The 12,878-nt window shown below is 47.7% G+C and overlaps 2 protein-coding genes across 2 annotated transcripts in view; both read left to right on the top strand.

Moving 5' to 3' along the window:
* Positions 1-4,982, top strand: CRLS1 (cardiolipin synthase 1). Its single transcript, XM_051615754.1, has 7 exons — positions 1-519; positions 817-954; positions 1,523-1,652; positions 2,125-2,210; positions 2,650-2,718; positions 3,038-3,129; positions 4,667-4,982. The coding sequence occupies exons 1-7, from the start codon at positions 148-150 to the stop codon at positions 4,752-4,754; spliced, it is 975 nt and encodes a 324-aa protein (XP_051471714.1). The 5' UTR covers positions 1-147; the 3' UTR covers positions 4,755-4,982.
* Positions 4,983-6,510: 1,528 nt separating this feature from the next.
* Positions 6,511-12,878, top strand: part of COMMD1 (copper metabolism domain containing 1) — an 83,589-nt gene continuing 77,221 nt past the window's right edge. The window contains exon 1 of the mRNA XM_051615757.1: positions 6,511-6,712. Within this exon, the coding sequence (XP_051471717.1) occupies positions 6,521-6,712 (192 nt within the window). The 5' untranslated portion in view covers positions 6,511-6,520. The remainder of the gene's footprint in view (positions 6,713-12,878) is intronic.

Below are 12,878 nucleotides of genomic sequence, written 5' to 3'. Positions count from 1 at the left end.
CGCCCAGGCGCCGCCCGCGGCCCGTCCCCTGTCCTCCCGCCCCGCCAGGCTGCCGGGGCGCCGGATGGCGGCGGGAGGCCGCCCGCTCCCGCGGGCAGGGCCGCAGCGCGCGTAGGCCCCGCGGGCGGGCAGCCGCCACCCCGCACCATGCTGGCGGCCGCTTGGCTGAGCAGGGGCCTCTGGGGGCTCCTCCGCGGCGCGGGGCGGAGGCGGGCGGGCGGCGGCGCCAGGCCTCTGGCCGGCCGGGCCGGGCCGGCGGCGGCGGCGGTGTCTGCGGGGCGCGGCGGCGGGGCGGGCGGGCGCCGCCATGGCAACGGCGGCGGGTCCTGCCTGGCGGCGGCTCTGGCGGCTCCGGCGCCCGCCCTGCGGCAGCGCCAGCAACGGCTGCTGCGCGCGGCCGGCCCGGGCTGGCGGCTGCTGAGCGGCGGGGCCGGGCCGCGGCGGGCGGGGAGCGCCGGGGAGCGGCCGCCCCAGCAGCCCCCGCCGGAGCGGCGGGCGGCCGGGCGCTACGCCGAGCTGGTAGGTGACCCGCCGGGCGTGTTGTCCGGGAGCGCGGCAGCGGCGGCGGCGGAGCTGCTCGCCGGGGAGCGGGTGTCACGCCCGGGTTTCCCGGCGAACGGGGGCTTGTTGGGCCTGTCGGTGGCGGCGTGTTTTCCTTTGCGTGCCTTGCGCAAGCGGCAGGCTGCTCCCGAGACGTGGCAAGGCTGTCTGGCCAGCTCGACTTTTTAAGTGGGTGCTTTGCCTTGAATCCTCCTGCTACGTGCCGAGTAGGGGCTTGCCTTCCTGGCGTGACGTTTCTGCTTTCTTGCTTTACAGTATGAAAACCCCTGGACGATCCCCAACATACTGTCAATGGCAAGGATGGGTTTGGCGCCGGTTTTGGGCTATTTGATTGTTGAAGAAAACTTCGATGTTGCACTTGGTGTCTTTGTTTTGGCTGGCGTAACGGATTTGGTATGTTTACATCGGTTAGGAAATCCTTTGGGGGTAGTGTGGGTTATGGTGATCCCGTTAACGTGCTGGAATTTGGATGCCAACACAGAGTGGAAATGCCTGAACAGATGAGTTTTTGTGTTTTCCTAGAAACGGTATATACATGCTTGGCCACATTGAGAAGGGAGCTCGCAGGTAGCTGAAGGGGGGACTCGGTGTTGGTGGAGCAAATGGGATATCAGGATAATGCCATGGGTAGGCATTATCCAGGATCACAGAATCGTGGGAGTTGGAAAGGACCCCTAGAGGTCATCTGGCGGCTTGTTACCGTCTGCAGGTGCACCCATCATAACAATAATCCTGTGAAATTTAGAGCACCAATTGTGTTCCAAAATCTGGAATGTAATGTGGAAAAAAAAGGTATAATACAAATTATCGTATCATTGTAAGGTGGGAGGCTTCACACTTCATCTTAGTTAAACTAGGTGTATTATGTGAAGTCATTCATGGAATATCTCTAATAGTAACAGAAACCTAAGAACAAAAATAGCTCGTATAACAGAGAAACCTTGAACTTTGTTTTTCCTAGTTGGATGGATTTATTGCACGAAACTGGGCTAATCAGAAATCAGCTTTGGGAAGTGCTCTTGATCCTCTGGCTGATAAAATTCTCATCAGTGTGCTCTATGTGAGCCTAACTTGTGCAAATCTTATTCCAGGTGAGGACACGTTGTTACTTGCATGTACTGTATAACGTATATAAACTTAATTGTATGTATTCTAGTATTTCCTGTGTTTCTGGAAGGAAAACTATGTATAGCTGGGAACTCTTTCTTTGTCACTTGCGCTTTGCTATTTGTTCCTATTAAACACTTAAAAACCAGCAGACCCCATGAAAAACTGCCCCCAGCAGACCTCATGAAAAGCATCTGTTGCCGTGTACAAAAGCAACTAGCATATACTGCTATTTTCGAATTAACGAACGAGTTAGTAGCTGTATCAGAAACTTTCACATAAACTGGATTGTCCAGATTAAATTCTTTCAGAAGTCATGTTAAAAATCTTCAGTCATACATAAAACTTGTTCAGAGAGTGGTTGAGAGTGATTCGTATTTTGTGCTCTTCTGGTTTTGTTTTGGTTTTAATCATGGACATGATTTTTCACTAGATCCTGTTGGCTTGGTTTTTCAGTTCCACTTACTTCCATGATTATTCTGAGGGATGTAGCGCTCATTGCTGCTGTTTTTTATGTGCGGTACAAAACTCTTTCTCCACCGGTAAGTGCAGAACGTTAAACAAAATCATATAAACATGTAATCATCTTATTTTGGTTCTGTATTTTTACATGTACAAAAGATGAATAAGCCGTTAACAAAGTTGTTAAATTTGCTGTTAACAAAGTTGTAACCAAGAGATTTTAATCTTGAGACTTGGTGGTTGCTCAAAACTTGGGTGGGTAGGCTAAGATGTAATGTTGTGCTTGTTCTTTTGCCAGATAGATTTGCAAGCAGAACAGTATCACCTAAAATAGTTTTCATAGAGGTGTGTCAGAGCTACTGATAACTTTTTTATGTGCATGAAGTATCATAAATCGTGTAAGAGCAGTAACAGTGTAATTCTTCAGTGCTACAATTGACTTCTCTTCTTCAAACAGGTATATCAAGTTGAATATGCTATAATTGCCTTTTTTTTGTCTTCTCTTTTCTACCACAACAGAGAACCCTCAGTAGGTATTTTAACCCCTGTTACGCTACTGCCCAACTAAAACCAACATTCATTAGCAAGGTAAGAGAAGTAACTTTTTACGAAAGGTAACTTGGGGTGGTGTCTTGTTTGGAGGGAGGGGGCTGTTTACTACTACTGCTGAGTGCAGTTTCACAGTAGTGCCAACTACTTCAGAGGCAACTTAAATACTGAGAGACCTTTCCACTCTGTGTTCTGTCAGAGCACATGCGAATTTCAAGTGTGTAAGATACTTCATTAAAAGAGGTCTTTCAATATTTTTTTCTGCATATAGACTTGAACCAGTAATAAAAGTGTATATTGGAATTCCTTGCATAGCACGTCTTCATTTTTGTGACATTTCCTGTTTTGCCTTTATCAGATGAATACAGCGGTTCAACTGATTTTGGTGGCAGCTTCTTTAGCAGCACCTGTCTTCAATTATGTGGACAGCATATATCTGCAGACATTATGGTAACTTATCTCTAAACTTTTTTTCAGATACTTGAATGTACCCCTAAAGAGAGATTAATGTGGTTGTGTGGAACAAAAATCTGTGCCCAGACTATGTAATAAACCCATACAGCTGAATTTTTACACATTTATTCTTCACTGGCACAGTAACTAGGTATTTGTTGGTACTTCATTTACTATACAAGCAAAAAGTAGTAAAATGAAAGTAGTTAAGATCCAGGAATGATAGCTAATAAACAAGTCTTCAGAATAGACATGGTGCACACAGGTGAAGAGTAAATCCAGGTTAATAGAGTGTGAAGAAAGGCTGTAGGTTCATTACTTATTCATACTGTAAGTGTCCTTGAAAAATGAATCCTGATACCAGTAAAAATAAATGGGAAGTGTTTTCTTATTTTTGCTTTATATTGTACCTGCTATCTTGAAATCTAGGTTTCTGAAGCCTCTTTGAAAAGCACCTGAAGAAATCCAGTGATTCCTGCTAGACTATAGGAAGGAAGGGAGGGATTGAATGAAAACAGGCATACAGGAGTGTACCTTCTTAAATAATGGCTGTTCCTTTCACTGCTATCGTTGGAGATCTGAACTGTGTCTGGATCTGAACTGTAGCTGAGGGCAGGTGTTACAAGTGCAGTTATTTCTCCTGAACAGTTAGGTAAGCATTTAGAACAAAGAGGCTGAATAGCAGATAGCAGAGTTACTTAGTAACTTAGTTTAAAATAGTGGAAAATCCACTATTACTTGTCTTTTAGAAAAAAAAAAAACCACAAAACTTTTCAGGAACTAGGAATGTTGATCTTAATAGTCAGTGTGGTTTTTCATCCTGTTGGAAAGCCAAATTTGTAACTGTGTCTGTGAAAGATGCTTCCCTTGATGCTTGTCTGGGACTCTATGAGAGGGGTTACCATGTTGTGAGGAATTGGTAAGTGCTGGGTATTGCTTACCAGGGTCCTCTGTAAACAGTCTTCAGAATTACCCAGATGAGTCTGGCAGTGCGTCCAGGGAGAGCAGCTGCAGTAGAGGGGCAGGACTGTTGCAGCAATGCACGCCTGCACAGTGTCAGCCTTTGACACAGAGGAGCACTGCTCATTTGGAAATATATATGGTTGTTACCCAACTTCTGGGAAAGGAACAGAAGAGGCTGAAGCCAAAACATGGGCTTTAGCTTTGGAACTTGGTGAAATGCACTTTCATGCTACCAAGGCACAGTATCTCTAATCAGTCAGTTCTCATGCTGGTGAGTTGTATTGGCTACAAATACTGAATCTTTTGTCTTCCCTTCTCTGAAACAAGTGATAACATGGTTAAAAGTTCAGCCTAGTATGCAGTTAAACAGAAGTATGCAACTGAGCACTGGATGTCAGTTTCTTTGTTATCTCACTTAGCACTGAACTTCAGCTTATAAAGCGTAAACTGCATTTCTGTAGGACGTAGTCTGTGACTGTGCGTGGAAAAAAGCAGGGAAAACTCTTAAAAAACCCACTTCTAACGATTGTACTTAGACTCAAAGGACTTACAGGAACTGTTTTCCCCCAAGGTGCATCACAGCTTTCACAACGGTCACATCTGCGTACAGCTATTACCACTATGGCCGAAAGACGGTTCAGGTGATAAATAACAAATGAAGTATTCCTGCCAGGTCTCAGCAGTGGGATGTGCTGTGCTGCCAAAGATGGTTGTAAAGCAACTCACTTTTGGATCAAGAACTCTTGTTTTTCCGCTGAAAACATAGCGTCACAATGAAATGAAGTTTGAACATGTACTGTGTATATATAGAGACTTCTCAATGTATTTTTAATTTGTTTAAAAATGAGGTTGTTTACAATAACAAATAAATAATATTCTTAAAGACACAGGTTACTGGTTGCTGCCATGTGCATTCTGAATAGCTGTATACTGTTTTTTGAAGCCAGAATATGCACTTTTCACCAGCTTTTTGTGCCATCTTCATGCAAAGCACTAAGGTAGACTGAAATCTGAGAAGAAGCAATTATGAGAACAAATTTGTACCTCAACCTAGGTCAGTAAACCAGCATTGCTCCTTAGGACTTAATGACATACGTCAGATGGCAGCAGAAGAAATCAAGTCATCAAGGAACAGTATCTTCAGAAATTTCAACTGGAGCAGTAGAATTTTACTTTATATTCTGTGGTGATACGGATAAGCCATGAAGAGTTACTACCCGACTCCCTTTTCTTCTAAAATGCAGGCTGCCATGAACCTCACTCATCAGAGAAGAGTTTTGAGTCTCAGAAGGGTCAGCTGTGCAGTGACGAGTCTGTACCCACATGGAGATCTTCATACTATATATTCATGTTTAGTGATTGAAAGAAACTCTCCTGTATCTCCAGATTCTTTAAAGCTTCTAAATATGCTGTTTACCGTGGAAGAAGAAGGACATTTTAAATGTTGTCCAAATGAATGGAGAGACTTAATTCTTCCTGTGCCTCTAGTTTCAAGAGGTGTATGCTCTGATCTCCCTCAGGCAAGGACAACTTGCAGGTGGTCTTTGCCTGTTCTCTACTTAGAATAAAATGCAGAATGAAGCACCAGGTAGAACAGATCATATTGATCATAAATTTATGTTTTATATTTCCAAGCAACAGGTGACTTCTTGTATGTAATAAAAAGGTGCAACTGTGAAGGGCTTAAATAATTGAAATGGGGGTGCTATGTGGTACCGCTACATTATTATAAAAAGAACATTTACTGTAGACGTCTCTTGAGAGCACACAGTCTCTTTTGTGACTGCTTATATACACAAAGCATTTTAATATTTTTATATTAAAACTTACGTGGAATGGTGCACAGAAAAAACCCTTGATTTGTATTGGTACCCATTTCTTAACTGTCCTCGTGTTTTGTGGTCTACCCTGCATAGCCCAGTGAAGGCATAGAGAGCAAAGCCTATGGAATTTTCTTTAAAGTGTCTGATTATTTAGTAAAATAGAGTACTTTTTCTTGAAGAAACAGGTTAGAAGGCAGGAATTGTACCCAGTCAGGTCATTCCTGTTTGGTTTTGGTGAATGGGATGGGGTTTTGGTCGGGTTTTTTTTGTTTTATTTCAATCACGGCTACCTGTGAAGCATTGTATGAAAGGGCCGGGGCCCGGAGGAGCGCTGGGCAGCGAAGGCTCCGTCTCGGGGCGTGTCATTAGTCCTGCCTGTGCTGATAATAAGTTAAACGTGCGGTTCCCCGGTGGTGCCTGCTGAAATGTGTTAAATAAAACTGGCCGGGACGAGAGAGCCCCGGCTTTCCCCACGCGCGGCTTCGCTGCTCGGTAGCTCCGCTTCGGGCGCCGAGTGAGAGCTGTCCCTGCGCGGCCGCCGTACGGGCCGCCGCGGGTGGGCGGGGCCGGCGGCGTCTCCCCCCGCCCCCCCGCCCCGCACGATGGCGGCCCCGGAGCCGCCGCCGCCGCTGGAGGGCTCGAAGCCGCTGGGCGGGCTCCTCAGCGGCATCGCCCAGGCCGCCTACTACGGCAACGCGGGCATCACGGAGGAGCTGCTGCGCGGGCAGCTCTACCCGGAGGCGGCGCCGGAGGAGTTCCGCGCCCTGCGCGCCAAGATGAGCGGCCTCCTCCAGGTACCGGGGGCTTCCCTTGGCGGGAGCCGCTGATCTCACCGGCCTCGGAGCGTGTGGCGCGCCAGGACGAGCCTCTTCCTCCCCGGGGCTGTGGGTGCTGCCGCGGGGTGAAACCGGCCCCCTCGGCCCGGGGCGGAGGGGCAGCCGGGGCGGGGCTGGCAAGGCCCCGAGCACGGCCCGGCCCTGCCCGCGGGCGGGCAGAGCAGCCCCGGCCCCCTTTGCCTTCGTCCCGCTGCGCGGGGAAGGGCCGTGGCGGCGGGGAGCCGGGGCCCGGCGGGGGTCGGGCCTTCCTCCTTCGGCGGCTCCTGGGGAGCGGGAGCCCGTCGGGCCGGGAGGCCTCGGGGGGTGGAAGACGATCCTTGCGTTTCACGCTCGTGGACCGCTGCTTTAAGAGCTTTCTGCGGAAAGCTGCTGTGTAAAACACGGTTTTGTTACGGGCAGACTGCGTTTCGGGAAGAGCGTCACCCGCGCTGAAGCACGCTGTTTTAAACAGCAGTCAGGTTTTTTGCTCTGTGTGTAAGAGAGGAGAGGAGGCGTTTTTCTCCAGAACGGCTTCCTTCTGCCGTCCGCTTAGAGCGAAGAGCGCGGCGTGGTTCCCGGCAGCACGGGGAGCCTCCAGGCGGGAAATGCTTGGGCGGCCGCTGCCACCCGGGGGTTACATCTGCTGCTGTTTTGCGGGCTTCATACGCTTGATCGGAAGGTGCTTGGTACGCCCGTGTCAGGAAAAAAAAAAAAATCTACATAGTTTTGTCTGAATCATTTTTCATGCCCAAGCCGCCGTGTTTAGCAGTGAGCTTTACATGTTGTCTTTTCCCCTTTCTGTAGTGTCCTTTTTACGTTTAAGTAAAGCTCCGAATGTTTCCTTGCTGTCCTTTCCCTGTCACTGCGTGTTGTTTTTACTGCATGCTGTTTGTGTTGCTGTAGATAAGTTCTTCTCAAAGCGTTATCCTTTAAGTTGCTGTCCTCTAAACAATACTTAAAATTACTTTGTGTTAGTCTGTATGATGAGAAGGATGTCAGAAAGCTTAAAAGGAACTGGCTTTGCATCCTTTCATCTGTGTTCTTACTTGCTACAAGGTCAAAAGTAAGTGTGTATGTTCTTTTAAAAAGAAAAATTAATGTAAAACGTTTTGGTGTTGTTTTTTTTTTTAATCCTTATATCACTGCTTCTGTATCAGGAGTCAGGATGTTAGAGCAGACATGCATGTTAGCCCGGCAGATGAACAGTTAACTGCTGCTTTAAATGACCGAATTGTTAAGTGCAGTGTCACCAGACTTCGGCAGAGAACTGAGCTTGGTCTCTCTTAATTACCCTGTGCCCACATAAGGAACCGCACATGTGGAGCACAGCGCTTCAGTTTGATGTTTCTTCATCGTTGCTCGTGCCTGAGGACAGCTGCCTGGGTGGGCAGAACATCTGCCACATGTCCTGCAGGATGCAGTATGCCAGTTAGGAAGTACATTATTGCCAAAACTGGGGGGGGGAGGTGGGGGGAATGGGTCAGTCTTGCCCCATTCTTACCTTTTGACAATTGTGGTACTCTCTGGACTGCTCTGTGAGCTGACACTTCTCTCTTGAGTAACTCAAAGGGAGGAAGAAGAAGAGAATTACTGCAAAGTTCCTGAGTTTGAATTGTCTCATGGAAAGATCTGATGAAGGTCAGAGGTGGTTAAAGAAAACAGTTGGGACTGCATAGCTAGCAGTGAATGGGAGTGGGAAGCAAGATGTGCTCTTTCTTCTGTAGCCAGCTATTTTGCTTGCATACTGAAGTAAACTCAAATCAGTGGCTGTTGGTATACTGAGCTAGAGTTTCTCAGAACTGGACACACTGCATGTTCTCTGTTCCATCTCTTGAGGTGTCACTGTTTGACTCAGGACCAACAACAACACTCTTGATCCTCTCCCACCCAGGTAGGAAAGGAGAGAGAGAAAAAGAGAGAGGCTTGGCTGGATTGACAACTGGACTACACAGCTTTAATTAAACACTAATGATGTAAGAAAATACATATGATTATATACAAATGTGTTCAGGAAATGTACAAAGCCCCTGTTGCCTCTCCCCACCCCCAGCAACTCCCGCAGCATCTCCTTAGCTGCAAACAGTCCTGAAAAATTCCAGAGCTGCTGGAGAGAGAGCAGAGTGATGAGGGTCAGGAGGTGCACAGCCCAAGGGTTGACAGTGATGGATGGACGGAGTCCTCCCTGGATGCCAGCTATGGATGGAAGAGAAGGGAAGAAGAAGCAGGAAGGAAGTTGTCTTCTGTGATTTCTGACCTTCCTCTGAGCTTACGTAGCTACATGGAGTGGAATATCTCTGGCCAGTTTTGCTGTCTGTCTAACTCAGCCTCCTATGGGGGGGTCACAGATCTCCCCATAGTGTCTGAGCCGGCAGAGTGAAGGTGCGACCTTGGAGACCCAGCAGTTAGAAAAACATTCCACTGTTATTAGTCTTAGTTGGAACACTCTGCTACTAGTTAAAAGAAAGCCCGCTGAAGGAAAAAAAATCAGTAAAAAGGAAAATTGACTTCATCCTGGCTCAAACCAGGACATGAGGTAATGGTGACCTGTGTTACCAGGGCTCAGGAACCAAAGCCCATTGAGTATCAGTGTCTGAATCCATGGCTAAAATCCAGGATGTCTGGAGTTCTACCTGACAGTCTCAGCATCACTGAAAGAAAAACCCAACAACTTTCTGCTGTATTATATTGTTTTTGAAAAATATACTCCCTACATAACTTTTTTTTTCCCCCCCCTGCTGTGTATTCTGGCTGATATTCACTGCTGATTTTTCAGGTTGACAGTGATGAAATTATCACAAGAAATGTAAGGGCAATGAAGAGTGACTTCAGGGCCCTAGGACGGCTAGTTAGGGGGTCTGGTGCGCAAGTAGTGTTTGCCTCCGTCCCTCCTGCAAGATTGGGTGGGGAGGTATATAGGAAGAGTTTCCAGGTCAATGAATGGCTAAGAGATTGGTGTCAAAGACAGGGTTTTGGTTTTTTTGATCATGGGATGCTATATGAGATACCTGGCCTGATGGTGGCAGGTGGGATGCACCTGTCCCAGAGGGGGAAGAGGCTTTTGGGGAAGGACTTAGCAGGGCTCATTGAGAGAGCTTTAAACTAGATGTGAAGGGGGAAGGGGAGAAAACTGGGTTTGTTAGGGACAAGCACAAGAGGAACGTACCAGGGCCTGAAGGCAGATGGTCTAAGGAAGATTTAGTCCCACCAGTGGGCTCTGTTTGTTTCCTGAAATGCCTGTATGCTAATGCACGCAGCATGGGGAATAAGCAGGAAGAGTTAGAGGTCTGTGTACGGGCTAAGGGTTATGATCTGGTAGCAATAACAGAGACATGGTGGGACAGCTCACATGACTGGAATGTGGCCATGGATGGTTATGTACTTTTTAGGAAAGATAGGGCGGGGAAGCGAGGTGGTGGAGTTGCTCTTTATGTGAGAGAGCAACTAGAATGTATTGAGTTTTGTGCAGGGACTGATGAGGGGCAACTTGAAAGTCTGTGGGTAAGAATTAAGGGGCAGGCTGGTGTGGGTGATACAGTTGTGGCGGTCTACTACAGACCTCCTGACCAAGGCAAGGAGGTTGATGAGGCTTTCTACAGGCAGCTGACAGTAGCCTCACAACTGCAGTCCCTAGTCCTCATGGGAGATTTTAACTACCCCGATATCTGCTGGAAGACTCACACAGCCAGCCTTTCACAGTCTAGGAGGTTCCTCCAGTGCATTGATGATCCCTTCTTAATGCAAATGGTGGATAAGCCGACTAGAAGAGGAGCGCTGCTGGATCTTGTATTAACCAACAAGGAGGGCCTTGTTGAAGCAGTGGTGGTCAGTGGCAGCCTTGGCTGCAGTGATCACGAGATGGTGGAGTTCAGGATCCTGTGTGGAAGGAACAGAATACCCAGTAGGACCAGAACCCTGGACTTCCACAGGGCGAACTTTGGCCTCCTCAATCAACTGGGAAATCCCATGGGACAGGGTGCTGGAAGATAAAGGGGCTCATGATAGCTGGTCAACATTCAAGGACCACTTCTTGCAAGCACAGGATCAGAGCATCCCAAGGGTTAGGAAATCTAGTAAGGGAGCTAGGAGACCAGCATGGTTAAAAAAGGAACTACTGGGCAAACTTAAGTGGAAAAGGAAAATCTACAGATCGTGGAAGGAGGGGCTGGTCACTTGGGAGGAATATAGGACTGTTGTCAGAGAATGTAGGGAGGCAATTAGGAAAGCTAAGGCCTCCTTGGAACTTAACCTTGCAAGTCAGGTTAAGGATAATAGAAAGAGCTTTTTCAAATACATAGCTAACAAAACTAACACTAGAGGCAATATTGGCCCACTGAGGAATGAGGTGGGAGCCCTGGTGACAGAGGATATAAAGAAGGCAGAGGTGCTGAACACCTTCTTTGCCTCTGTCTTTACTCCTGCAGGATTTCCCCATGAGCCCCAGATTCATATAGCCCCAGAAGTAGTCAAGATAGGTGAGGACATAGTAGATGAGGATTGGGTTAGGGATCAGTTGAGTAATCTGGACATCCATAAATCGATGGGTCCAGATGGAATGCATCCAAGGGTGCTGAGGGAGCTGGCGGAGGTCATTGCTAGGCCACTCTCCATCATCTTCAGTAAGTCATGGGTAACAGGAGAGGTGCCTGAGGACTGGAGGATAGCAAATGTCACTCCAGTCTACAAGAAGGGCAAGAAGGAGGACCCGGGTAACTATAGACCGGTCAGCCTCACCTCCATCCCTGGAAAGGTGATGGAACAACTTATTCTTGTCTCTATCTCTAGGCATATCAAGGACATGGGGCTCATCAAGAGCAGTCAGCATGGTTTTATCAAGGGTAAATCATGTTTGACTAACCTCATAGCCTTCTATGAGGAAATTACTAGGTGGATAGATGATGGTAGAGCGGTAGATGTGGTTTATCTTGATTTCAGTAAGGCATTTGACACCGTCTCCCACAGCATCCTTGTAGATAAGTTGATCAGGTATGGGTTTGGTGATCAGGTAGTGAGATGGATTAGGAACTGGTTGATGGGAAGAAGTCAGAGAGTTGTAGTCAATGGGGCAGAATCTGGTTGGAGGTGTGTGACTAGTGGAGTCCCTCAGGGGTCAGTACTGGGACCGGTGTTGTTCAACATCTTCATCAACGACCTGGATGAGGGTATAGAATGTACCCTCAGCAAGTTTGCTGATGACACCAAGCTGGGAGGAGTGGCTGACACACCAGAAGGCTGTGCTGCCATTCAGAGAGACTTAGACAGGCTGGAGAGTTGGGCGGGGAGAAACATGATGAAATTCAACAAGGGGAAGTGTAGAGTTTTGCATTTGGGGAAGAACAACACGATGTCCCAGTATAGGTTGGGGGCTGACCTGCTGGAGAGTAGTGTAGGTGAAAGAGACCTGGGGGTCCTGGTAGACAGGAGGATGACCATGAGCCAGCAATGTGCCCTTGTGGCTAAGAAGGCCAATGGCATCCTGGGGTGCATTAGAAAGGGTGTGGTTAGTCGGTCAAGAGAGGTTCTCCTCCCCCTCTATTCTGCCTTGGTGAGGCCGCATCTGGAGTATTGTGTCCAGTTCTGGGCCCCTCAGTTCAAGAAGGACAGGGAACTGCTTGAAAGAGTCCAGCGCAGAGCCACAAGGATGATTAAGGGAGTGGAACATCTCCCTTATGAGGAAAGGTTGAGGGAGCTGGGTCTCTTTAGCTTGGAGAAGAGGAGGCTGAGGGGTGACCTCATCAATGTTTACAAATATTTAAGGGGTGAGTGTCAGGGAGATGGAGTTAGGCTCTTCTCAGTGATTGCCAGTGATAGGACAAGGGGTAATGGGTGTAAATTGGAGCATAGGAGGTTCAAGGTGAATATCCGAAAAAATTTTTTTACTGTAAGAGTGACAGAGCACTGGAACAGGCTGCCCAGGGAGGTTGTGGGGTCTCCTTCACTGGACACATTCAAAACCCGCCTGGATGCGTTCCTATGTGATGTACTCTAGGTGACCCTGCTCTGGCAGGGGGGGTTGGACTAGATGATCTTTCGAGGTCCCTTCCAACCCCTATGATTCTATGATTCTATGATATTTCAACACTTTTTTTGTAGATTCCTGTTCAATTCTTGATTTGCTTTTCAGTTTTATTTTTGAAATTAGTTTCCT

This window comes from Apus apus, chromosome 3 (genome assembly GCF_020740795.1).
Source record: "Apus apus isolate bApuApu2 chromosome 3, bApuApu2.pri.cur, whole genome shotgun sequence".
Classification (NCBI taxonomy): domain Eukaryota; kingdom Metazoa; phylum Chordata; class Aves; order Apodiformes; family Apodidae; genus Apus; species Apus apus.
This window is presented reverse-complemented; position numbering and strand designations above follow the sequence as displayed.

What these genes read in the sequence shown, in the direction of transcription:
- CRLS1 (XM_051615754.1), top strand. Translation starts at nt 148, where the DNA reads ATGCTGGCGGCCGCTTGGCTGAGCAGGGGCCTCTGGGGGCTCCTCCGC. An exon ending in ACAAAACTCTTTCTCCACCG is followed by an intron (nt 2,211 to 2,649) that starts GTAAGTGCAGAA and finishes CTACCACAACAG; the next exon opens with AGAACCCTCAGTAGGTATTT. An exon ending in ATATATCTGCAGACATTATG is followed by an intron (nt 3,130 to 4,666) that starts GTAACTTATCTC and finishes TTTTCCCCCAAG; the next exon opens with GTGCATCACAGCTTTCACAA.